Raw genomic sequence first — 20,411 nt, 5'->3', positions numbered from 1 at the left:
GAAAGGCCAACATGGCCCGTTTCCGCTCCTTAAGTGGTTATATGGTTATCTCAGAATTCTTATTTTACACCTTAATTTGTATTGTATGAAAAGAATTTTAAAATATTTTTGCTTTGTTTTGACCCAATTTGAACAAGACATCTACCTCAATATTTGAGTGGCCCCGAGGTTATTTATCTCAACTGGGGCACAAATGAAATTTTCAAAGTATAGTAAGCCACAAAATGGGAGAAAACTTTGCATGAATTTAGATATACTTTTGCCACCGTAGTAAAATTTAAATTTAGACATAGAGCTCTGTAATAGGCCCACCCAGCCCATGAGCCCGTGCCATCCAATAAAACCCAATTAACCTACAACCCCATTCATTTTGAGAATGGAAGGAAATTGAAGCATCCGGGGGAAACCCAGGCAGACACGGGGAGAACGTACAAATTCCCTACAGACAGCACGGGATTTGAACTCTGGTCGCTTGTGCTGGCAAAATAGACATTTTGAATTTCAATACAGTCCAAAATAAGGAAGAAAAACAGCCGTTAAAGACTTTGTTAGTTTATGTTTGTCACAAAATACCTAGTAAAGTGAGGAATTTTTTCATATTTTGTTTATAATTTTTCAAATTCAGTGTCAAAAATCCATAATAATTCATAATAATAAAAAACACACCTCATTTTCCAATTATATACAAGCTTCACCGTCAAGTCCAATTTCTACCCCCCCATCCCAATTAATCTATTCAGAGACAAAATTAAATAGACAATCACCCTGAAAAAAGGGACAGAAACAATAAATTAGTTCTTGTCCCCATTCCTGTAACATTTTATAGTGTCCCTTTACCTCCGAGACTAAGGTGAGGATTCTCCTGTGAACAGACTAACAGGTTATCTCTGACATTCATACAGCTGTGTAAAGAGAACAATTTACAGAGTACAGAATTACAATGAAAAGGAAGATCAATTAGCAGTGAGATAGCACTGTTACAGGGTTTATTCAAGGATGTGATGGCTGCAGGAAAGAAACTGTCTTTAAGCATGTTAGGGCACTTTCACACTCTTAAGGTTTCTTTGCAATGGCAGAAGGAGGAGGTGCCTGGGGTGTAATGAATCCTTCATTAAGTTGGCTGTCTTTCCTGGGCAGCAGGAAATGTAGAGGGAGTCCATAGAAGGGAGGAAAGTGTGAGTTTTTCTCAGCTGCATTCACTACCTTCTAATCTTGAGGAAATGTGGATTAGGGAGTGTCATATGACCTCTCTGTTTGGAACCTATACCATGCTGCATTGCATCCAGGAAGTATTTTTTGATGGTGCATCTGTAGAAGTTGTTGAGGAACAAAGGGGACATTCTCAATTTCCGCATTCTTCTAAGAAAGTAGAGATGTTGGTGAATTTTTTTGACTGCTGTGTCAATGTGTTTGTCCCAGATTAGGTCATTGGAGATGTTTATTCCGTAGACCCTTAAAGTGTCTACTCCTTTGATTCAGTGCTGTGAATATGGACAGTGGTGTGGACTTTGTCTCCTCTCTTAAAGTCAATTATCATCTTTTTAATCTTATTGACATTGAGAGAGGTTGTGATCTTGGCACCATGCCAATAGACTTTCATGCCACTAGACTTTCATGCCCTTTCTTCTATTCTGTCTCATTGTTATTTGATACCCAGCCCACTACTGTGGGGTTGGTGACTTTGAAAATGAAGTACGTAATGTGGATCACGTGACATCTGTCTGGAACCTAGTTGGAAGTCGCATCACCTGCCAATCAAGTTGGACTTCATCCACCCATTAGTCCAGACCTGACCATGGCCCCTTTAATCACCTAGTGATTACCTGGGCAGGAGCTTCCAGCTTACTGTACTATATAGTCCTCCATGTGAAGTAGCTCTTCCTCTTTTGCTCTTCGGTCCTGAGATGAACCCTGCTCCACAGGTTGCGAACCGTGGTCGTTGCTGGAGGATTCGTTGGTAAAGTGCACATTACACAGGGGTTGGGGCTGTTAGATAACGTTGGAGCCATGCCCACGTTAGACAAGGAACGATGGGTAACATGTTATAATCCTTGGTTGTTATAAGTCTGTATATAGTTGCTAGTATTGGTAGCATTAAATCCAATGTGACTGGGTTGAACAGAGTATGAGTGTAAGCAGATGCTAGTATTGGTAGTGTTAAGTCCAATGTGACTGTGTTTTGTGATTGAGAGTATTAGTGTGTGTTTTCCCTGTTGCAATCCCCTTACATGAGTTTAATAATGATCCTTCCTGTATCCAGACTCGTTGGTCTTTAAACCCCCCCCAAACTTGTTTCCCTTTCCACACAACAAAATACAAGGTAATAAGAAATTATACTGACACATTCCAGCTAGCTAATCAATTCTTAAATGGTAACTTTGTTTATTCAATTTTATACTATTCTTTAATGTTTGTTTTTCGCTATTTTAGATTTAGTCACTTTTTCCACCCAGTCTGACTTGGAAGTGGAACTCAATCCAGTGGAGATTTCAATATAACACTTTTCTGTACTATGATACTGCAGGTCAAAATCTGATGTACAGGTACACGATCCTTTATCCGGACATCTAAAATCCAGAAAACTCCAAAATCCGGTAACTGGGGAGAGAGACGGCAGCGTGAGTCGGGCGGGCGAGGGGGGGGGGGGACAGGCAGCACGAGTCAGGCGGTCGGGGGGGGGGGGGACAGACCGGCAGTATGAGTTGGGCGGGAGATCGGCAGTGCAAGTTGGGTGGACAAAGGGGGGGAGACCGGCAGCAAGAGTTGGGTGGGCGAGGGACTGGCAGCATGAGTTGGGCGGGTGAGGGGAGGGGGGAAAAGAGACCGGCAGCACGAGTCGGGCGGGCGAGGGGTGGGGGAGACAGCAGCGCGATTGGAAGGGGGTGGGAGTGGATACGGCAGCACAATTCGGGTGGGTTTAAATCCGGCTTTCCGAAATCCAGAAAAATCCAAAATTCAGAACACACTGTCCCCCAAAAGTTCCAGATAAAGGATTGTGTACCTGTTTTCGGAAGGTGAGATATTAATAATATGCACTTACAGACTTTCTACTTATCATCACACATTGAAGGCTTATCATGTTATAGTTATATTTAATTGTTTTTGACTTTTAACACACCATAGAGAAAAAATATACCATACCACTTAGCTTTGATCCTGCAATTCAAATGTACTTCAAACTATTATTATATCTGCTGATTTGTTGTACAAAATCCTACCTCCATGGAGATTCTCCGGTGTAGAGGATTTCTCATTCGAACTCGTGTGGGTGACTGCACCTCGTCAGATGATGTTCCAGAAGCTTGATCACTCTCACCATCAGAACCTATTTTCAAATTCTCATGAACTATATCTGAACAGGAAGGCAGAAAATAAAATCAACCACATTTTCCTGAAAATTGGAACAAACACACAAATATCAGCTTCCACTCTGACAGAGAGATTAATCTAAAAATATATAGAGTAGGAAGGATGGCAAAATCTAGCAAAATTCAGTCTCAGTCACCTTAGCATCATATTTCATATTCTCAGTCCCTTAAACCATATGCTTCATTAAAATGTACATGTAATTCCTATGTTTATATTCATTTTCATTATATGCGTTTTAAACTTTTAAAACTAACATTATTTTCAGTGAATGGAGAAATTTCCCTTTTACACTTTTATTTGTGTTTTATTTAAAAGTGTTTAAAATTGCTTCAGTTAAAGATTCTTGGTTAATATGCTTAATTTGTTCCACCTTGAATTTTAAACATTTATCGTGTACTTTGCCATGCCTAAAACTCTGCTGGGAATTAAATTTTCATTTACATTGTATTACATTTTTTTGAAAAGCAGTTAATGATTTAAGAGAATTTGGCATTGATTTTACTTTTTTTTCATGGGAGTACAATTTCAATACATTAAGCTAAATTATCTTCTCTATTCTAGTTAAAAAAAATCAATGCTACCAAGCTTGTCAAGGCTACTACATCTGAGACATTTTGGCCCTGATCTGCTCAAAGCTTTCTAGGTGTGGACTAACCAGGCCTTTGTAAATCAATCTTATAATTTCAGTTCCTTTTCTTCTTGTTCTGTCCATACATAAAGGTAATGTTTTATTAGCCGTTGAGATTATACATTCCATTTTGCCATGAGATATTAATTACCAACGTATGTAATCTCAATACCCCCACCCTCTCAATAGATCATTATGATTTTCACCATTTTGATATTTCTCCTCCCTGATCCAATGCATTTCAAGCATCATTTCACTCTGTTTGGCAGATTATACTCAGCTAATGATGAACATTATGAAGTTGAGGTAGAGGGCAGAGTACAATGCACTGATGCAGCAATATATCATGTTCAACTCCACTGACTTGAAATAAATCTCTTGGCACTTCTCAAGGTTGAATGACATTACATACTGTATACACAAAATGCCAAGGCTTATTTTTAATGCGAGGCAGATCTCATCTCATGTCCATTTGGTATAAACTGCTTCAGCTACACATGAACTTTTTCTTTAAAGTACTTTCCAACTATGGACAGCTCGTCTCACTTATTGAAATGAGGTTAACATTCTAGAACTCAAGTGGCTGCTTCATAAACCAAAGGGAAGATCAAATAGGAAGTTCACAGCAGACCAAAAAATACGTCTATCATCTTCAATGTGGTTTTAATGTGCTTGATGGATAAATTAGAAATAAACAGAAATTTTAAAGAAATTCTTTTTGATAATATTTGCACTAAAATAATTATTAAAAATAGCAGGAAATTCTGGAAGGGTGAATATGGTGGAAGAGAGGGTCAATAGGATAGAGAGCAGTGTAGAAAGGTTAGAGAATAATAGAGACATGGGAGTAAAAGATAGAGATAAACTAGATATGTTAGAACACCTTAAAAGGAGAAATAATATAAAAATTGTAGGACTTACAGGGGAAGGAGGGGAAAGACCCTAGTGCATTTTTTTAAAAGTTGGATCCCTGAGATATTGGGAATGGAAAGAGGAGAGAGGAACTTTAGGTGGAAGGGTTCCATCGGTCCCCTGTCTCCAAACCAGGATCAGGACAGAGACCCTGTTGGGTCCTCATAAGACTCCGGTGATACCAAGATAGAGAACAAATCCTGCGGGTGGCAGTGGTGAGTGTGAAACAAAGAGGTGGCCCGTTAGAAGTTTGGTGGGGTGGGGAAAAAAAGGGGAAGCTTTTTTTCCCAGATACGTGTAGAACTGGTAAAAAGATCAAAGGAATTTGACATGGCAAAAAATATTAAAAAAAAAATAAAGTATTGGGTTTGCATTATTATATCCAGCGACTTTAGAATTTGTGGGGGAGGGCGGGGAGAAGAAATTTTTCCCAGAAGCTAAATAGGTGGCAGGGTTTGCTAAGAGCCTAGTCACAACAGCACTGGATGATTCCCAAGGAAGAGAAAGAGATAATGGGTCAATGATAAGAAGAAACCTGGCTGTATGTAATGTATATATATTTAAAAGAAGGTTACACTTGTTTATCATAAAGGTTGTAACTTAAAAAGGAATGGTATGTGAGGAGTTTTGAAGTGGTGAAGGATGTGGAGGGTTTGATGGGTGTCACGGACATGCTCCAGATTGGAGGGGGAGTTGGTGCCTGTGTTGAGGATAGGGGCTCCAGGAAGGGTAGGAGTGGAGTAGGGGAAAGAAGGGAAGGAGAGGGATTACTGGGGGGGGGGGGGTGGGGGGTGGTATGTAGTCTTTTGAATTAGTGGTTTGGGTTTTGGGTTTGTCAATTAGTTTAGGTTTCATTTTGCTCACAAGCATTTATGCCAGGAGTTGGCACAAAACAGACGGGATGGAAGGCAAGTAATGGAGGACAAGAGGGAGGGAGAGAGGAAGATGAAGAAGCACTGAGGTGATGGGTAAAATAATTAAGTTTATAAGGGAAAATTAAGAGAAAAAGAGTCTTGGAACACCTTAAGAAGCTGCAAGCAGATGTGTGCCTGCAGGAAATCTGACTTATGAACTAGGAACATTCCAAATTAAAAAGGGGATGGGTAGGTCAGGTGGCAGCATCCTCTTTCAATTCCAGAGCCAGGGGAATGGCAATCCTAATAGGAAAGAATCCTGGATACTTATGAATATATATACTCCCCAAATTTCAATGATGAAAATTTTATACAAGATATATTCTTGAAAGTATCTGAGGGAGGATGAGAATTTATTGATTGGAAATGATTTTTGTCTGCATCTGGTTATGGATAAGTCAGCCAAGAGGTGATGAGGGCCAAGGTGACTAAGTCCACCCTGAAAGATTTGAATCTCATAGATGCAAAGAGAAGGCTGAAACTGAGAGAAAGGGATTATTTCTTTTACTCAAGGCAACATGATTCCTACATTAGAATTATTTTTTTTCCCTGGCATTAGCCCAGTTGGAAAGTGGGATAGTGGAGACCGAGTAAATGACTTAGCTGCTGTCAGACCATTCACCCCTGACTTTGTCCATCATAATGCCACATAAGCTGGCCACGGCATATAGATGGCACCTAAATCCACTGCTGTTGTGAAAATTAGAATTTTGAAGCTTTGTTAGAACTCAGATAGAACTGTTCTGTGAGATGAACTGCCCCTCTACTGATAATCTTAAATTTGGGACACATTGAAGAATTATTTAAAGAGCCAGATAATTGGATATATTAAAGGGATAAAAAGGGAATATACAAAGGAAATTAATAATTTGGAACAGGACAAAGCTCAATTGTAAAAAGATTATCAAAGGGTGGGGTCTGAGGAAAAATATAGGGATTTAGTGAATAAAAAGCTCAAATACAAAAAGAGAAGCTGATCTTAAGATCGAGGCAACAGTATTATGAACTGAGGGAAAGGGCCCATAAAGTCTTTTCCTGAAAGATGAGGGCAGAAGAGGACTCGAGGACAATTAATGTGATTCAAACAGGGGAAGGCAAGATTTCATACAAGCCAAAAGAAATAAATGATACATTTAGTAAGTTCTATAAAGAACTGTAAATCGGTGGGAGGGGGAAACCATGCCAAAATAGATGATTTCTTGCTTTCATTGCAACTACAAAATTTGGATCAGGATTGAGAGGAGTAAGAGGAGATCAAACATACTCTGAGCACTCTGCAGGTGGTTAAATCGCTGGGTGAGGATGTTTCCCTGTCAAATTTTATATTAATGTAATTTTATGCATTAAATTATTTCCCTTTGCTCTGGAATTTCAAGGAGGACCTGGCTAAATAGAAAACTCTTCCCATAATGTTTGTGGGCAGAGTTAGCTGAGTAAAAATGAGAGTGATCCCAGGACTACAATATCTTTTTTCAAACTCTGCCTATTTTGTTGCCCTAGTGCCTCTTCAAAATGCTCAATGGATGCGTCAGAAACTTTTTGTGGAATGGTGAGGTGTCCAGAGACTCCATGGAAAAGTTGACATGAGAATATAAATTGCGGGGTGGGGGTTAAAACTGCCAAATTTTTAAAAATACTAGTGGGTGTCCCAGGAGAGGTTTGTTGCTTTATTTTTTGAGAGAGGGGGGTCCCCCTTCTTGGGCACAAATTGGGTTATATGCGATAGAGGAAAAGATAGCAGGAAAATTTAAATACAAATGGGACGCCAAATTAGTTTTGAAAGAAAGATAACTTCATTTTAAAACATATGTGCCAGACGTGGCAAAGAATAAATTGATGTATTGGACTGACCAAGAACAATTTAATACCCATGACTTTGAGCAGTAAGATCCTGGTCACCTAGTGAAGGGGATCAGGTGTATCAAGGAATGTTACTATCAAGGGCAGATCATGTCATTTGAGCAGTTGAGGACTAAATATGAGTTATCAAATAGAACATTCTTTTGCTTTCTGCAATTCTTTGGCTTGGCTTCGCGGACGAAGATTTATGGAGGGGGTAAATGTCCACATCAGCTGCAGGTTCGTTTGTGACTGACAAATCCGATGCGGGACAGGCAAACACGGTTGCAGCGGTTGCAGGGGAAAATTTGTTGGTTGGGAGTTGGGTTTTTCCTCCTTTGTCTTTTGTCAGTGAGGTGGGCTCTGCGGTCTTCTTCAAAGGAGGTTGCTGCCCGCCGAACTGTGAGGCGCCAAGATGCACGGTTTCTGCAATTAAGATCTTTCTTAAGGGACAAACTGGGACCAATAATGGCGGTGCCTGACTGTAATGATATGGAAACTCTAATTCAAAAGGGGATTGTGTGTAAATTTATCTCTAGGATGTATTCCATAATCCAAAGTGAAGGCCTGAAGCCTTCCAATGGGAGTTGGACTTGGGCATAACAATTAGTGAATGATGGTGAGAAGATTTGTGTTTAAATAGCCTGACTGAAATTGTTAATACCAGAGTCAGGCTAGTGCAATATAATTTTTTGCATCAATTATACCTCACACCAATAAAATCACACGTCAAAACCAGAAATTTTGGAAATGTGCTTTTAGGTGGGGTGTGCAGGTTAAAACCTTTTCCATCTGGCTGTGTACAAGGGTAAGATCCTTCTGGGAAGACCTGGGCGACACTGAAAAAAATTACAACGGTAGATTTTCCACAGGATCCAGAAATGTTCCTTCCAGGGGACATTAGGGAAGTACAGTTTAGACTGTCCAAACATCAAATTCAGTTTATGAAGGCCACCTTGTTAGTAGCCAGGAAGTGTACAGCAGTGACATGGAAGCCCAACTCCCTGCTAAATATCGCACGATGGAATATGGAAATACAGTTTTGCATTCCCCTGGAGAAAAAGACCTACAATTTACGGAAGAGATATGACATATTTGTTGAAGTGTGGCAACCATATCTGAGACAAATAGGTGCATAGATATAATTCCCCCCCCTCCCCCATTAGAGAAAAGAAACAATCCATCCCACCAGGTAAAGGATTAAGAGTATGAAATGGGGAACGTGGCGTAGATGACGTGTGTTTTTGCCCCGACCTGTTTTAATTTAACATCCAAGGTCTCTAGCTTTGAGGAGGATTGTTGTCTTTGTTGGTATTTAGGTGGTCTGTATGTTTGTATTTTTATATTTTGGTATTTGTATAATTTAAGGGATAAGGAGGGGAGGGAGTAAGGAGGGGGAAATAAGGATTCTGTAAATCATATTACGTGGAAAGAGAATAATATTTTGTTTAATGGATTTGTGTGAGTCTTTGGGAAATCAAAAGTAAAATATTAAAAAAACACATGAAATAAAAAGAATACACTTTTAAAAGAAAAAGTGAAAAATGCTTTAATGCAGCAAGGGAGAGAAAAGGAATTCATAAAAACCAAGAAAAGTCAGAAAGTTTTTTTTAGTTTCTCCAGAGTTCCAGGAGTTCCAAGAACAAAAAAGAACGGATCGGGCAGCACAGTTGCCGTAGCAGTTAGTGCAACGCTATTACAGCTCCAGCAATCTGGACTGGGATTCGAATCCTGACCTGTCTGTAAGGAGTTTGTATGTTCTCCCTAAGTCTACATGGGTTTTCTCCCACCGCTCAAAAATATACTGCGGGTTGTAGGTTAATTGGGTGTAATTGGGCAGCAGATTCATGAGCTGAAATGGCCTGTTACTGTGTTGTATGCCTAAATTTAAAAAAGTTTTTAAAAAAGATCTCAGGGTGGCCTGTAATGCATAAAAACTGTAAGATAGTAAGGTAAATGCAGGAAGGTTTAAGATTTTTGACGAATTTAGAATACACTTCTGATTAGTTTTTACAAGACAGAGTCATGTTGGCTCCCACAGGAGCAATCCCATCAAACCCACTTCCTCTCCAACTTAAAAATAAAAAGAATACACTTTTAAAAGAAAAAGTGAAAATAGAAGGATAAACCAGTTAAATGAATGGTTGAGGTATCTCTTTTGTAGCAGACCTGTGACCTGTACAAGAGAGACAGATTGTACCTGAACTGAAAAGAGACCAAGATCATGGGAGGGAGATTTGTCAGTTTTACTTAGAAAGATTTAAAGCAGTTTGGCAGCAGGGACAGGGCTCATAGCAGAGTTAAGGCAGGTAAGAAGTTGGGGCAAATAGTATTGTCAAAGAAAGCAAGTTTAGTAGGCAGCATAGACAAAGAGAGGAAAGAATGGAGGTTTATACAGCATTTACTTCAATGCAAAAGGCTTCACAAGCAAAAACTTAAACATGGGGTAAAAAAATAACAACGCTGGAGTCTAACAGTGTCTTTTATATAGCAAAAATATAGATAACCAACTTCTTGGGATTGAGCCCTTTAACCACGGTGACTGCAAGGTGTAAATTGGCTCAAGGGACTGAGATATTATAGCCATTATAGAAACTTGGTTGTGATGGGCAAGACTGGCAGCTCACTGCTCCACAGGCATGATATAAAGGTGCAGGTAAGAGAGGAAAGGGATTGTCTTTTTGGTGAAGGAGGACATAACAACAGTATTGGAGAGGATGGTCTTGGGGATCTTTCAGTGTGATGAGTAGAAGTCAGAAACAAGAAGGGAATGAGCACTTTGATCGGCGTGCATGATACGACTCCCAGTAGTCAGCAGCAAAAATGGGTGAGGATGTGCAGGGAGATCAGTGAAAGCTGTAAGGAAGGATAGTATTATTCGGATATTTTAACTTCCCTAACAGCAAGTATAAATGGTATAAATGGCTTTGAAATGGTGGTATATTAAGAGTAAAAAGGTGGTAAAGAGGATAAGTGGTCCCCTTAAAGATCAGCACAGCCGACTTTCTGCGGAGCTTCAGAAGAAAGGTGATCATTTAAATTAATGTTTCTCATCAGTCCTTAATGTGGAGAAGATTATGGAAGCCAAGAAATTGAAGCTTATTAATTACAATATCTTGGACCATATACAATTACTATTAAGGTGGTGTTGGTAGCCTTGGAGTGCATCAGGTGGATAAATCTCCTGGAGCTAAGCAAGTTCATCCTTTGACCTTGTGGAAAGCTAGGGAAGAAATTGTGAATGCCCTTGCAGAAATATTTACATCATATTTGGCCACAGGTGAAGTTCCAGAAGACTCAAGGTGCCTATTATTACACTTTTATTTAATAAGTTCAGCAAGAACAAATCCTTAGCCTGACAACAATACTTGGATAATTGCTGAAAGGGATTCTGATGGACAGGATCCACCATCATTTAGATAGGAAGGGAATAATTAAAGATAGCATGGTTTTTTGCATAGGAAACGTGTCTTACAAATCTGATAGCTTTTTGAAGAGGTAACAAAGAGGAATGATGAGGGCAAGACGGTGGACATTGTCCATATGGACTTTAGGCTGGTTTGGCAGGCTAGATAACTTAGGATCCAAGGTGAGCTGGCCAATTGGATTCAAAACTGGCTTGGAGAAAGAACTGAGAAGCTTGTAGTAAAGGGTTGCTTTGGAGGTCTGTGACAAGTGGCAGGAGTAAGTACTGGGTCCATTCTTGTTTGTTATCTACATTAATGATTTGGATTACAATGTTTCAATGCACGTGGGAGTATTGAGAGCAGTTTTGGACTCTTTATCTGAGTGTACAAAGGAGGTTCAGCAAAAATATCCCTGCAAAGAAAGGGCTATCATATGAGGAGTGTTTAATACCTCAAACTGAACGCTGGAGGTTAGATGAAGAGGGATCTTGCTGAAACCTATCAACCTGAAAAGACTGGAAAGAGTAGACAAGGAGAGGATGTTTCCTGTGGTGGGGAAGTCTGGGCACAGAGGGCACAGCCTCAGAGTTTAAAAATGTCCCTTTAAAACAGAGATAAAAAGGAATAAGAGAGTGGTGAATCTATAGAATTCATTGCAGATGGCTGTGGAGACCAAGTCATTGGGTATATTTAATTTAAAGGTAGATACGTTCTTGACTAGGAAGGGAATAAAAGGTTATGGAGAGAAGGTAGGAGAATGGGATTGAAAGGATAGTAAATCAAATATGATGGAATGTGGGGGCGGACTCAAAGGGCTTAATTGCCTAAATCTGCTCTACTATCTTATGTCTTTATCGTTAACATGGTGAGTAAATTTATGGATGAGATCAAAATTGGTCAGTTTCTATATTAGTTGAGGAGGTGAGCCAAGAAATGACAAATAGAATTTAACTCTAACATGTGAGGTTTTGCACTTTGGAAAGTCAAACCAGGGAAGGACTTTCACAGTGGAGTTAAACAAGAAAGTCTGCAGTCGCTTGGATTATGGGCATTACACAAACGTGGTGGAGAAACTCAGCAGGTCATGCAGCATTCAATCTCTCTCTTTCCCTATCCCTCAACCTCCTTTCCTCCGGCATCCCATCCCCTTCCCTATTAGAGATCTACTCTCTCCCCTCCTCAGTTTTATTTTTCTTTTTTGCCCTACTACCTGTATCCACCTGTTGGCCTATGCTCCTTCTCCAAAACCTTTCTTCCTCCACTCCCTCGCCCCCAGCTTTTCTTATTAAGGTGCCATTATTTTGTTAATACCTTGAAGAAGGGCTCAGGCCCGAAATATTGGCTATCCTTTGCTTTTGATGGATGCTGTGTGAACCTGCTGAATTTCTCCAAGACTTTCACAATAATTAGCGGGGCCTTGGAGAGTGGTGTAGATAAACAGGATGCCTGCATGCATAGTTCCTTGAAAGTGGCGACTCAGGTGATAGGGTGGAGAAGAAGCTGTTTGGTAGCTTGCCTTCATTGGACCACAGGTCAAGTACAAAAGGATATTACAGGAATCAAGGGATAATGAAGAGAGGGGAGTGGATGGGACAGAGGCCAGTTGGCGATCGGTGGACCAAAATGGGATGGATAGATTGGTGGAAGCAGACAAATGGAGCCAAATGGGGAAGGAGAGGAGAGGGTGAGGGTGGAGAAAGCTGCTGGAGAATAAGTGGGAACTTGCAGTACTGAAAATTGACAGCAGGGTGATAACAGGAACACTTAGAGGAGAGGTGAAGGGTAAATGGAACCAGGAGGGGAAGAGAGTGAATATGAGTGATGGGGAACTGGAGGGGGTTTATGGGAAAGAGAAAAATAGGAGGACTAAGGGTGGATCAGAAAAAGAGAGAGGGGATCACAAGAAGGAAGGAAATTTGAAAATGCAGTATTCATACCAAGGGATGATGCAGCTGGAAAATAATGGAGAGGTAGGTCAACCATGATCTTGCTAAATGGTGGACCAAGCTGGAAGGTGCAGGTGGCCTACTCCTGCTTCTATTCCTTAGTTGAGCTCACATTGGGAAATGACCAAGTATAGATTGCTAGAAGAAGCAAACTAACATGCCTTATTAGCTAAAGCAGAGATGGGACACTGGAAGGCTGCTAATAACAATCTGTTTCCCACGTCAGGAATCCACAAATTGGACTTGAAGCAAATCTGTCCCAAGGGACTGTCCAGCAAAATTCATGTCCATACCGCCCAATTTACACCCATTTACCCCAATATGTTTTGAACGGTGGGAGGAAACCAGAGCCCCCGGAGAAAACCCACACAGACATGGGGAGAACATACAAACCCCTAACAGACAGTGTGGGATTCAAACCCCAGTCTGGTCCTGATCACTGGCGCTGTGGTGGCTAGGCCAACCGTGCCACCTTTCGCCAATCATGCTGGTTTAAACATTATTTAAACATTGCTACACTTAAAATTAGTACACTATATTTTGAGACATAATCACTTTTTTCTTCAAGAATACCTTTCAATGGGGGTGTTTAAAATTTCAAAATTTTTTCAATCAATGTAAAATATTTCCCATTGGATAATGCAAGCTGAAGAATATATTGTAAATATTAATAAGACCATTTTTAATAATTTACATATCACGTATATCTACAGACATGCAATATAGTTTTATTCTTGCCAATTTTAGTAAGTCAGCTTTATTTCCAATCAACAGAAAGTTATCTGAAATTATTTAGATTAATTTTGTTGTATTCTTGGAGAGGATAGAATCTTCAGCTAAAATATGCACTTTTATAACACATATTAACAGACACAAATTAGGCATTCATTTTACCAACATTCACCTGGAAGGTCCAAGTTCGGATTTTGCAAATAAACAAAACATGCAGAAAACAACAAAGAAAATGCATTTTGACAGTAACACAGCAATTAACATACAGAAACAATGGTTATTATAGCAACTACAACATTCACAAGCTAAGATAATATTGTGCACAACAATTAGGTGTAACAAAACTATACAGATAGACAATCTCTTGGTAATCACCTAGTCTACCACCACCATTCCTGGGCATGGAAATGAAAGAGCCGAGGCTCCCACCAATCACGCTATGGGGTCTCCGTAGAGGGGGCTTTTTGAAAGAGCCTGCGTACTGATGGAGAAAGGAGTGCATACTGTGCGATGTTGCAGGCCTGCCATTCTTCACAATTGGCTCTGTGATTTTTTGAAAGCCAACACGTTTGTCCCAACGAGGCATTCCATAAAGCAGAAACAAAATCAGAAGAGGTGAAGGGGATTGATTGAAAAAAGAAAAGAAAAACAATATAATCATACTGTTTGGTGTCTGACAGGTAATGCATCGACTTCCTTTATCAAATTAGCATTTTCCATATTTTTGCAGAAAATCCACTTCTCATTGACTTATTTACACTGTATCTGAACATACCTCCAAAAGTCACTCTTAATTTTAAATATATTAAATATAAATAAAAAAGATAATTTTATCAAAGATAATTTTCCAAAGTTACACATCCAGTACAGTCTTAGTCATTAAAAAGAACATAAAGAAACAATTTTTATGGAAAACTCATTTTTGTTCTACAAATATTTTAATGCAAAAGACTGGTAAAAAAAAATGAAAAAACTATTTTATCATTATATGGTTGCTGGTAGTTATCTAAAATAGAGTTTGATCTGACAAGAATGTTGTAATATTCAATTTGGAAGTTGGCATATAAAGTACGTATATAGAATACCCAAATGTTGCACTACATCATTCAAATGGCAAGTCTTTAAAAAAATTACAAGATAAAGGAACAAAAGTAGATGATTTGGTCTGCTCAGCAAATCCACCTTGAGCTAAACTGTTCTCACTTCCAATTCCAATTTCCTGCCTTTTCCCCATATCCCTTTGATACTTTGACTATATTAGATAACTGTCGATCTCCCAGTGACACATTTGACTGTGACACTAGATCATTCATTGAAGTTAATGAGAAGCACAAAGCAGGTTTACTGCTCATCAATCAGTGTGGATTGGCAAGAAAATCTTCTCCACAATCTCCATTAGTACTGGAGCACCACAAAGTTGTGTTCTTAGCCCCCTGCTCTACTTGTTTTAAACCTCAGACTGCATGACTCAGTGCAACAACAAAACCATCTATAAATTTTCTAACAATACCATGAAAAAGGGGCGATGAGTCAGTATACAGGAAGAAAATTGAAAACTTGGCTGAATGGTGCACCAACAACCACTTCGCACTCAATGCCACCAAAACCAAGGCGCTGATTGTGGACTTTAGGAAAGGAAAACCAGAGATGTACGATCCAGAGATCATTGTGCGGATCAGAGGTGGAGCGGGTGAGCAACTATAAATTCCTGAGAGTCACTATCTTGGAAGACCTTTCCTGGACCCAACAGAGTAATGTCATCATGAAGAAAGTATGTCTGTGGAGGAGTCACGTGATGGAGTAGTGGCCGGACGGTGAACTCCAGCCCTCTCCAGAAAAGTCGGGAAAAACAAAGGAAAACACAAAGGCACAGAAATAAAAGTTACAGAAAAGTGAGTATAAAGGTGGAAAGAAGATGGCGACAAAAAAAGAAAAATCGAAAGCAACGGTAAGAAGAGAGGAAGAGAAGACAAAGGAGGAAAAAGGTGAAGGCCTTACCTGTCCGAAGAGGCCCGCTGCGGAGAGAGAAACCCGCTCCCTCAGGTCGGTAAATAATGGACTACAAAAATGGCTCGCTGAGCCGAGTAAAAGTGCGCAACCGCGCATGAAAAAAAACACACCGACGGGAGGGGGGACCAGCTGGGGAGTCGATCTCCACAGCCGGCAACGACAGCTGCAGAACACCTGCAGCAAGAAGAGACCACAGAAGACAATAGAAACAAGAAAGAAGAGAAGGAAAGGGCACCAAAGAAACAACAGATGGCCAACCCAGAGGAAGAAGAAGAGGAAGAGGATAGTGAAATAGAAGAAGAAAAGAAAGGCAAGATAAAGGATATACTTTCTCTTATTAAAGGATACATGGAGTCATTTAAAGAATGGCAAACACAGGAATTTAAGGATTTAAGAAAAAGAATAAACAACACAGAAGAGAAAATGAATAAAATAGAGATGACCTTAACAGAAATGGGAAAGAAAATGGACAAGATGGAAGAGCGGGCAGTAGCAGCAGAAATGGAGGTAGAAGACTTAAAAAAGAAATTGGAGGAATCTGATAAAAAAACTAAAGAGACACAAGAACTACTAGCTCAAAAAATAGATACAATGGAAAATTATAACAGAAGAAATAACATAAAGATAGTGGGCCTTAAGGAAGATGAAGAAGGCAAGAATATGAGGGAGTTTATAAAAGAGTGGATCCCTAAGACCCTAGGATGTCCAGAACTACAGCAAGAAATGGAAATAGAAAGGGCACATAGAGTATTGGCCTATAAACCACAACCACAACAAAAACCAAGATCTATTGTAGTAAAATTCCTAAGATATACTACAAGAGAAAAGGTACTGGAGAAGACAATGGAAAAAGTAAGAGAGGGCAACAAACCACTGGAGTATAAAGGGCAAAAAATCTTCATTTATCCAGATATAAGTTTTGAACTCCTAAAGAAGAGAAAAGAGTTCAATACAGCAAAGGCGATTTTATGGAAGAAAGGGTATAAATTTATACTAAAGCATCCAGCGGTATTGAAAATATTTATTCCAGGACAACAAAACAAACTATTCTCGGATCCAGAAGAAGCACGAAAATTTGCAGAACAATTACAAAAATAGACTGAGGGAGGAAGACGGGTAATGAGAGTTAAAATGATCACGATTGATATGTATGTGGGTAAAGACAAAAATAGACTGAGGGATGAAGACGGGTAATGAGAGTAAAAATGATCACGATTGATATGTATGCGGGTAAAGAGGTATAAGAGTGAATAGAGACAATGTGCATACGTGAATGTATCTGTACTTAGAGGAAAATATAGATAGTATAGACAAGAATTAATAAGGGAAGGTAATGGAATAGAGAGAATAAGGAGGGAATTAAAAGAGTGACCTTTGTGACATGAAAAGTGAAATCTTTTCTGGGGGGGGCGGGGTGAGGGGAAATAGCGGTCACTGCAAAATCAGTTGACGCTTGCGAGTGGATTCGCAAATCCAAATGGAGAGGGGAGATGTGGTTGTCCGACAAGGGATAAAGGACAACTCAGGAGGTGAAGGGGAGATTGGGGATAAATAAGATAGAAATAGGAGAATAAGGAAAATGTTGGATGTTGTAGGAATGTTGTCTTATAAAGAGTTGAAAATAAGAAAACAGAAATGGAAAAGGAGGAAAGGTAATGATGGAAAAACGGAAAGAGAAGATAAACAAAATATAAAAGGGCTACGCTGAACTATATGACTTTAAATATTAATGGAATACATAACCAAATTAAAAGGAAGAAACTACTAAATTTAAATGAATAAATGTATTCCATTAGAAAAAATAACATATAGGTTAAGAAATAATATTGAAATATTCGAACAAGTATGGGAGCCTTACATTAAATACAATAGCGAAAACCTACCGGGGACAAACATTACCTAAGTTGATGGAAGGAGAAGGAAAGAAAAGAATGGACTCAGTAGAATTTCTGGTGTATTTTTGTTGAATGACAACATTGTCTGACTGGCTTAATGCAACCTAGATTGTATACCTAAAATGGATGAGGGGGGGGGTGGGGGGTGGCTTGGGAGGAGGGGGGGTGGGGAGAAAAAGTCACTGTATATGTGTGAAAAACAAATAGTGCATATCATGGCTAATGTGATTTATGGTGTGAAAAATAAAAAATTAAAAAAAAAAGTTGCACAGAAAAAAAAGTATGTCTGTGCTTCAACTTCCTCAGGAGTTTGTGGAGCTTTGGTATGACATCAGAAACTTTGGCAAACTGAACATTGAACTTTCTGAAATGAGATTAATTCCAAGGTCAGAAAATGCAAGATTGCCCCTGTCTATCTTGGTTTGAGTGTTTCATTGAACACTCTGGTGAATCCATCAGCAAGGACTTGGATAATAAGAGGGGTGACGAGACCAGGCTCGGATCCTTGGTTGGTTTGTAGTTTATTAGCCCCTGAAATCACTGAGCTGGCCTGGGAGGGGATGGGGAGGCAGATTCAACTGCAAGTGGAGAAAGGCCATTCTCTTTGGCCACAAACTTGATATTTCTATTCTCTGTTACTTTCACTGTCAAGATAGTCTACTAGCTAGGTATTTGAAAGAAACACACTGGAGCAGATACCAAAATGGAAACATTGGAGCAGTGCTCCCTCTCGATGGTGGGCAAGAATCTGGTCATCATAGGTAACGTGCTCTTCATGTTATTGTACATGGTACAGGCCCCACAATGCTGCTCCACCATGGCAGTCATCCAGGCCATTTTCCGTTTCATCTGGGAACCCAAGATAGAGCATGCTCAACAGGTTGTGATGCACCAGACTGCAGAGAACTGCTGGAGAAGGAAGTGCCCTCAAACTTGCCCTTGTCCTTTGTTCATGGCTACATTAAGTTGTGTAGAGAATCAAAGTGTGCAAATACCAAGTGTCACTTGGTGTTGAGGTTCCACCTGTCCCCAATGCTGCAAAGTATGGGGCCTGATCTCATTGCTTCACAGTGTTCCATTCAGTGGGATTCTTTCTTTTGTGGAAAAGTTCCTTCAGAAAAACTTAAAATGCACAATATAGAGAGCAGTGATCTTGAGTTTCACTTTAAAAATTAACTTGATGGCTAATTCACTTACAGATCAAGAATTCGAACAATTTATTTAAATGAGTTTGAGTGTGTTTGATAATGGTGTAGGAACCCAAGGGTAGAATTAGAAAACTAAACTGGAAATAGAGGGTGGAAGTTCTGATGAGAGACTATTTAGGAAATGCAAAAATGCATGAACAAACAGAAATAAAAGGAAGGAAAAATGATAAATTAAAATTAAAGGCAAAGGAAAAAGGCAGGGTGTTCATAAAAGGTTAGGTAAAAAACTCAGAAATGCTGGAAGGACTCAGCAGGTCTCAGAGCATCCATAGGAGGATGTATAACTAACGTTTTGGGCCTGCCCTACTTCAAGGTATGAGCAAAAAAGCAGACAGGCTCCTGAATAAAAAAACTGGGAGAATGGAAGGCCAACAGACAAATGATCATGATCAATTCTCTCACCTTTCCTCTCAGATCCTCCTATACATATCAAATCATCCCCTTTGGTCTGTCCCTTCTCTTCTAGCCTTTTTATTCAGGGACCTGTTTGCTTTTTGCTCAGACCGTAAAGAAAGGCTCAGGCCTGAAATGTTAGTAATTAACTATAAATGTTGGATATACTGTATCTTTACCTCCTATGGACACTGAGTTCCTCCAGGATGTTTGTGTTTTTATGACAATCACAGAGTCTGCAGATTTTCGTGTTTTACTACCGTAGGTTAGGTCCTCATAAGGTTTCATTAAGAAGGTGAAAATGGAAATGAAGTAACAACTGAATTTGGTTTGATAAATATTGGGAGGAATTTGGTAAAATTAGAGTAGGTTACATAGATACACATATTTTAAAACATCTTATTTGAAAGACTGAAAAATTCATATTCAGTAACATTGCAGGATCTATGGAGACTTTTATGCACATTTCACAAGTAGGTGCTAATTGAAATGACATCATGAAATGAATAGACCATTGTCTTGGAGGAGACAAACTGGCTGTTTAAAAGTACCTACAGTGTGCTCACAGAAAGGTCACTCATGGGTTTTGTTTCTCTCAAGGCTTCTTCAGGTTCATTCTCCGTTAAGAATGCGCCTGAAGTAGAGGAAGTGGCCCTTTGAATTATCGTTCAGGTGGCAGTGCTAAAAGCGCAGCGCTGGCCTCCTGAAGGGAGAGCTGCACGGAATGCATCTCTGACCACACTCGGCTCCTGTACTTTCGGGCTGTCAGGTTTGGGATGGCTGGCTGTCAGAGTTGGGACAACTGGCGCGGGCTGTAGGGGTTGGAGAGGTCAGCGCGAACATTAGTGGTTGGAATGGCCGGCGTGGGCTGTAGGGGTTGGTGCAGGCAGAGTGGGCTGTAGAGGTTCAGGGGAACCTCTGCAGCCCGCGCCGGCCGCCCGAACCTCTGCAGCCCACGCCGGCCGCCCGAACCTCTGCAGCCCACGCCGGCCGCCCGAACCTCTGCAGCCCACGCCGGCCGCCCGAACCTCTGCAGCCCACGCCGACCGCCCTAACTTCTACAGCCCGCACCAGCTACCCCACAGTGTGGGGTCTGATATCGGGCTGTTTGGAGAGAGCAGGGCAGCGGGATCAGTGTGGGGATGTCCTGCATAGGAT

At 40.2% G+C, this 20,411-nt stretch overlaps 1 protein-coding gene across 4 annotated transcripts in view; it reads right to left on the bottom strand.

The window, feature by feature from the left end:
• cdk17 (cyclin dependent kinase 17) overlaps positions 1-20,411 on the bottom strand; it is a 211,236-nt gene that overhangs the window by 130,023 nt on the left and 60,802 nt on the right. For 3 of the 4 annotated variants that reach the window (XM_069908733.1, XM_069908735.1, XM_069908734.1), the window contains 2 exons: positions 14,123-14,290; positions 3,219-3,352 (listed from right to left, as the gene is read on the bottom strand). In XM_069908733.1, the coding sequence (XP_069764834.1) occupies positions 3,219-3,352; positions 14,123-14,290 (302 nt within the window). The remainder of the gene's footprint in view (positions 1-3,218; positions 3,353-14,122; positions 14,291-20,411) is intronic. The other variant, XM_069908736.1, reaches the window with a different exon arrangement.

The sequence above is a fragment of the Narcine bancroftii genome, chromosome 13, assembly GCF_036971445.1.
Source record: "Narcine bancroftii isolate sNarBan1 chromosome 13, sNarBan1.hap1, whole genome shotgun sequence".
NCBI classification, from domain to species: domain Eukaryota; kingdom Metazoa; phylum Chordata; class Chondrichthyes; order Torpediniformes; family Narcinidae; genus Narcine; species Narcine bancroftii.
This window is presented reverse-complemented; position numbering and strand designations above follow the sequence as displayed.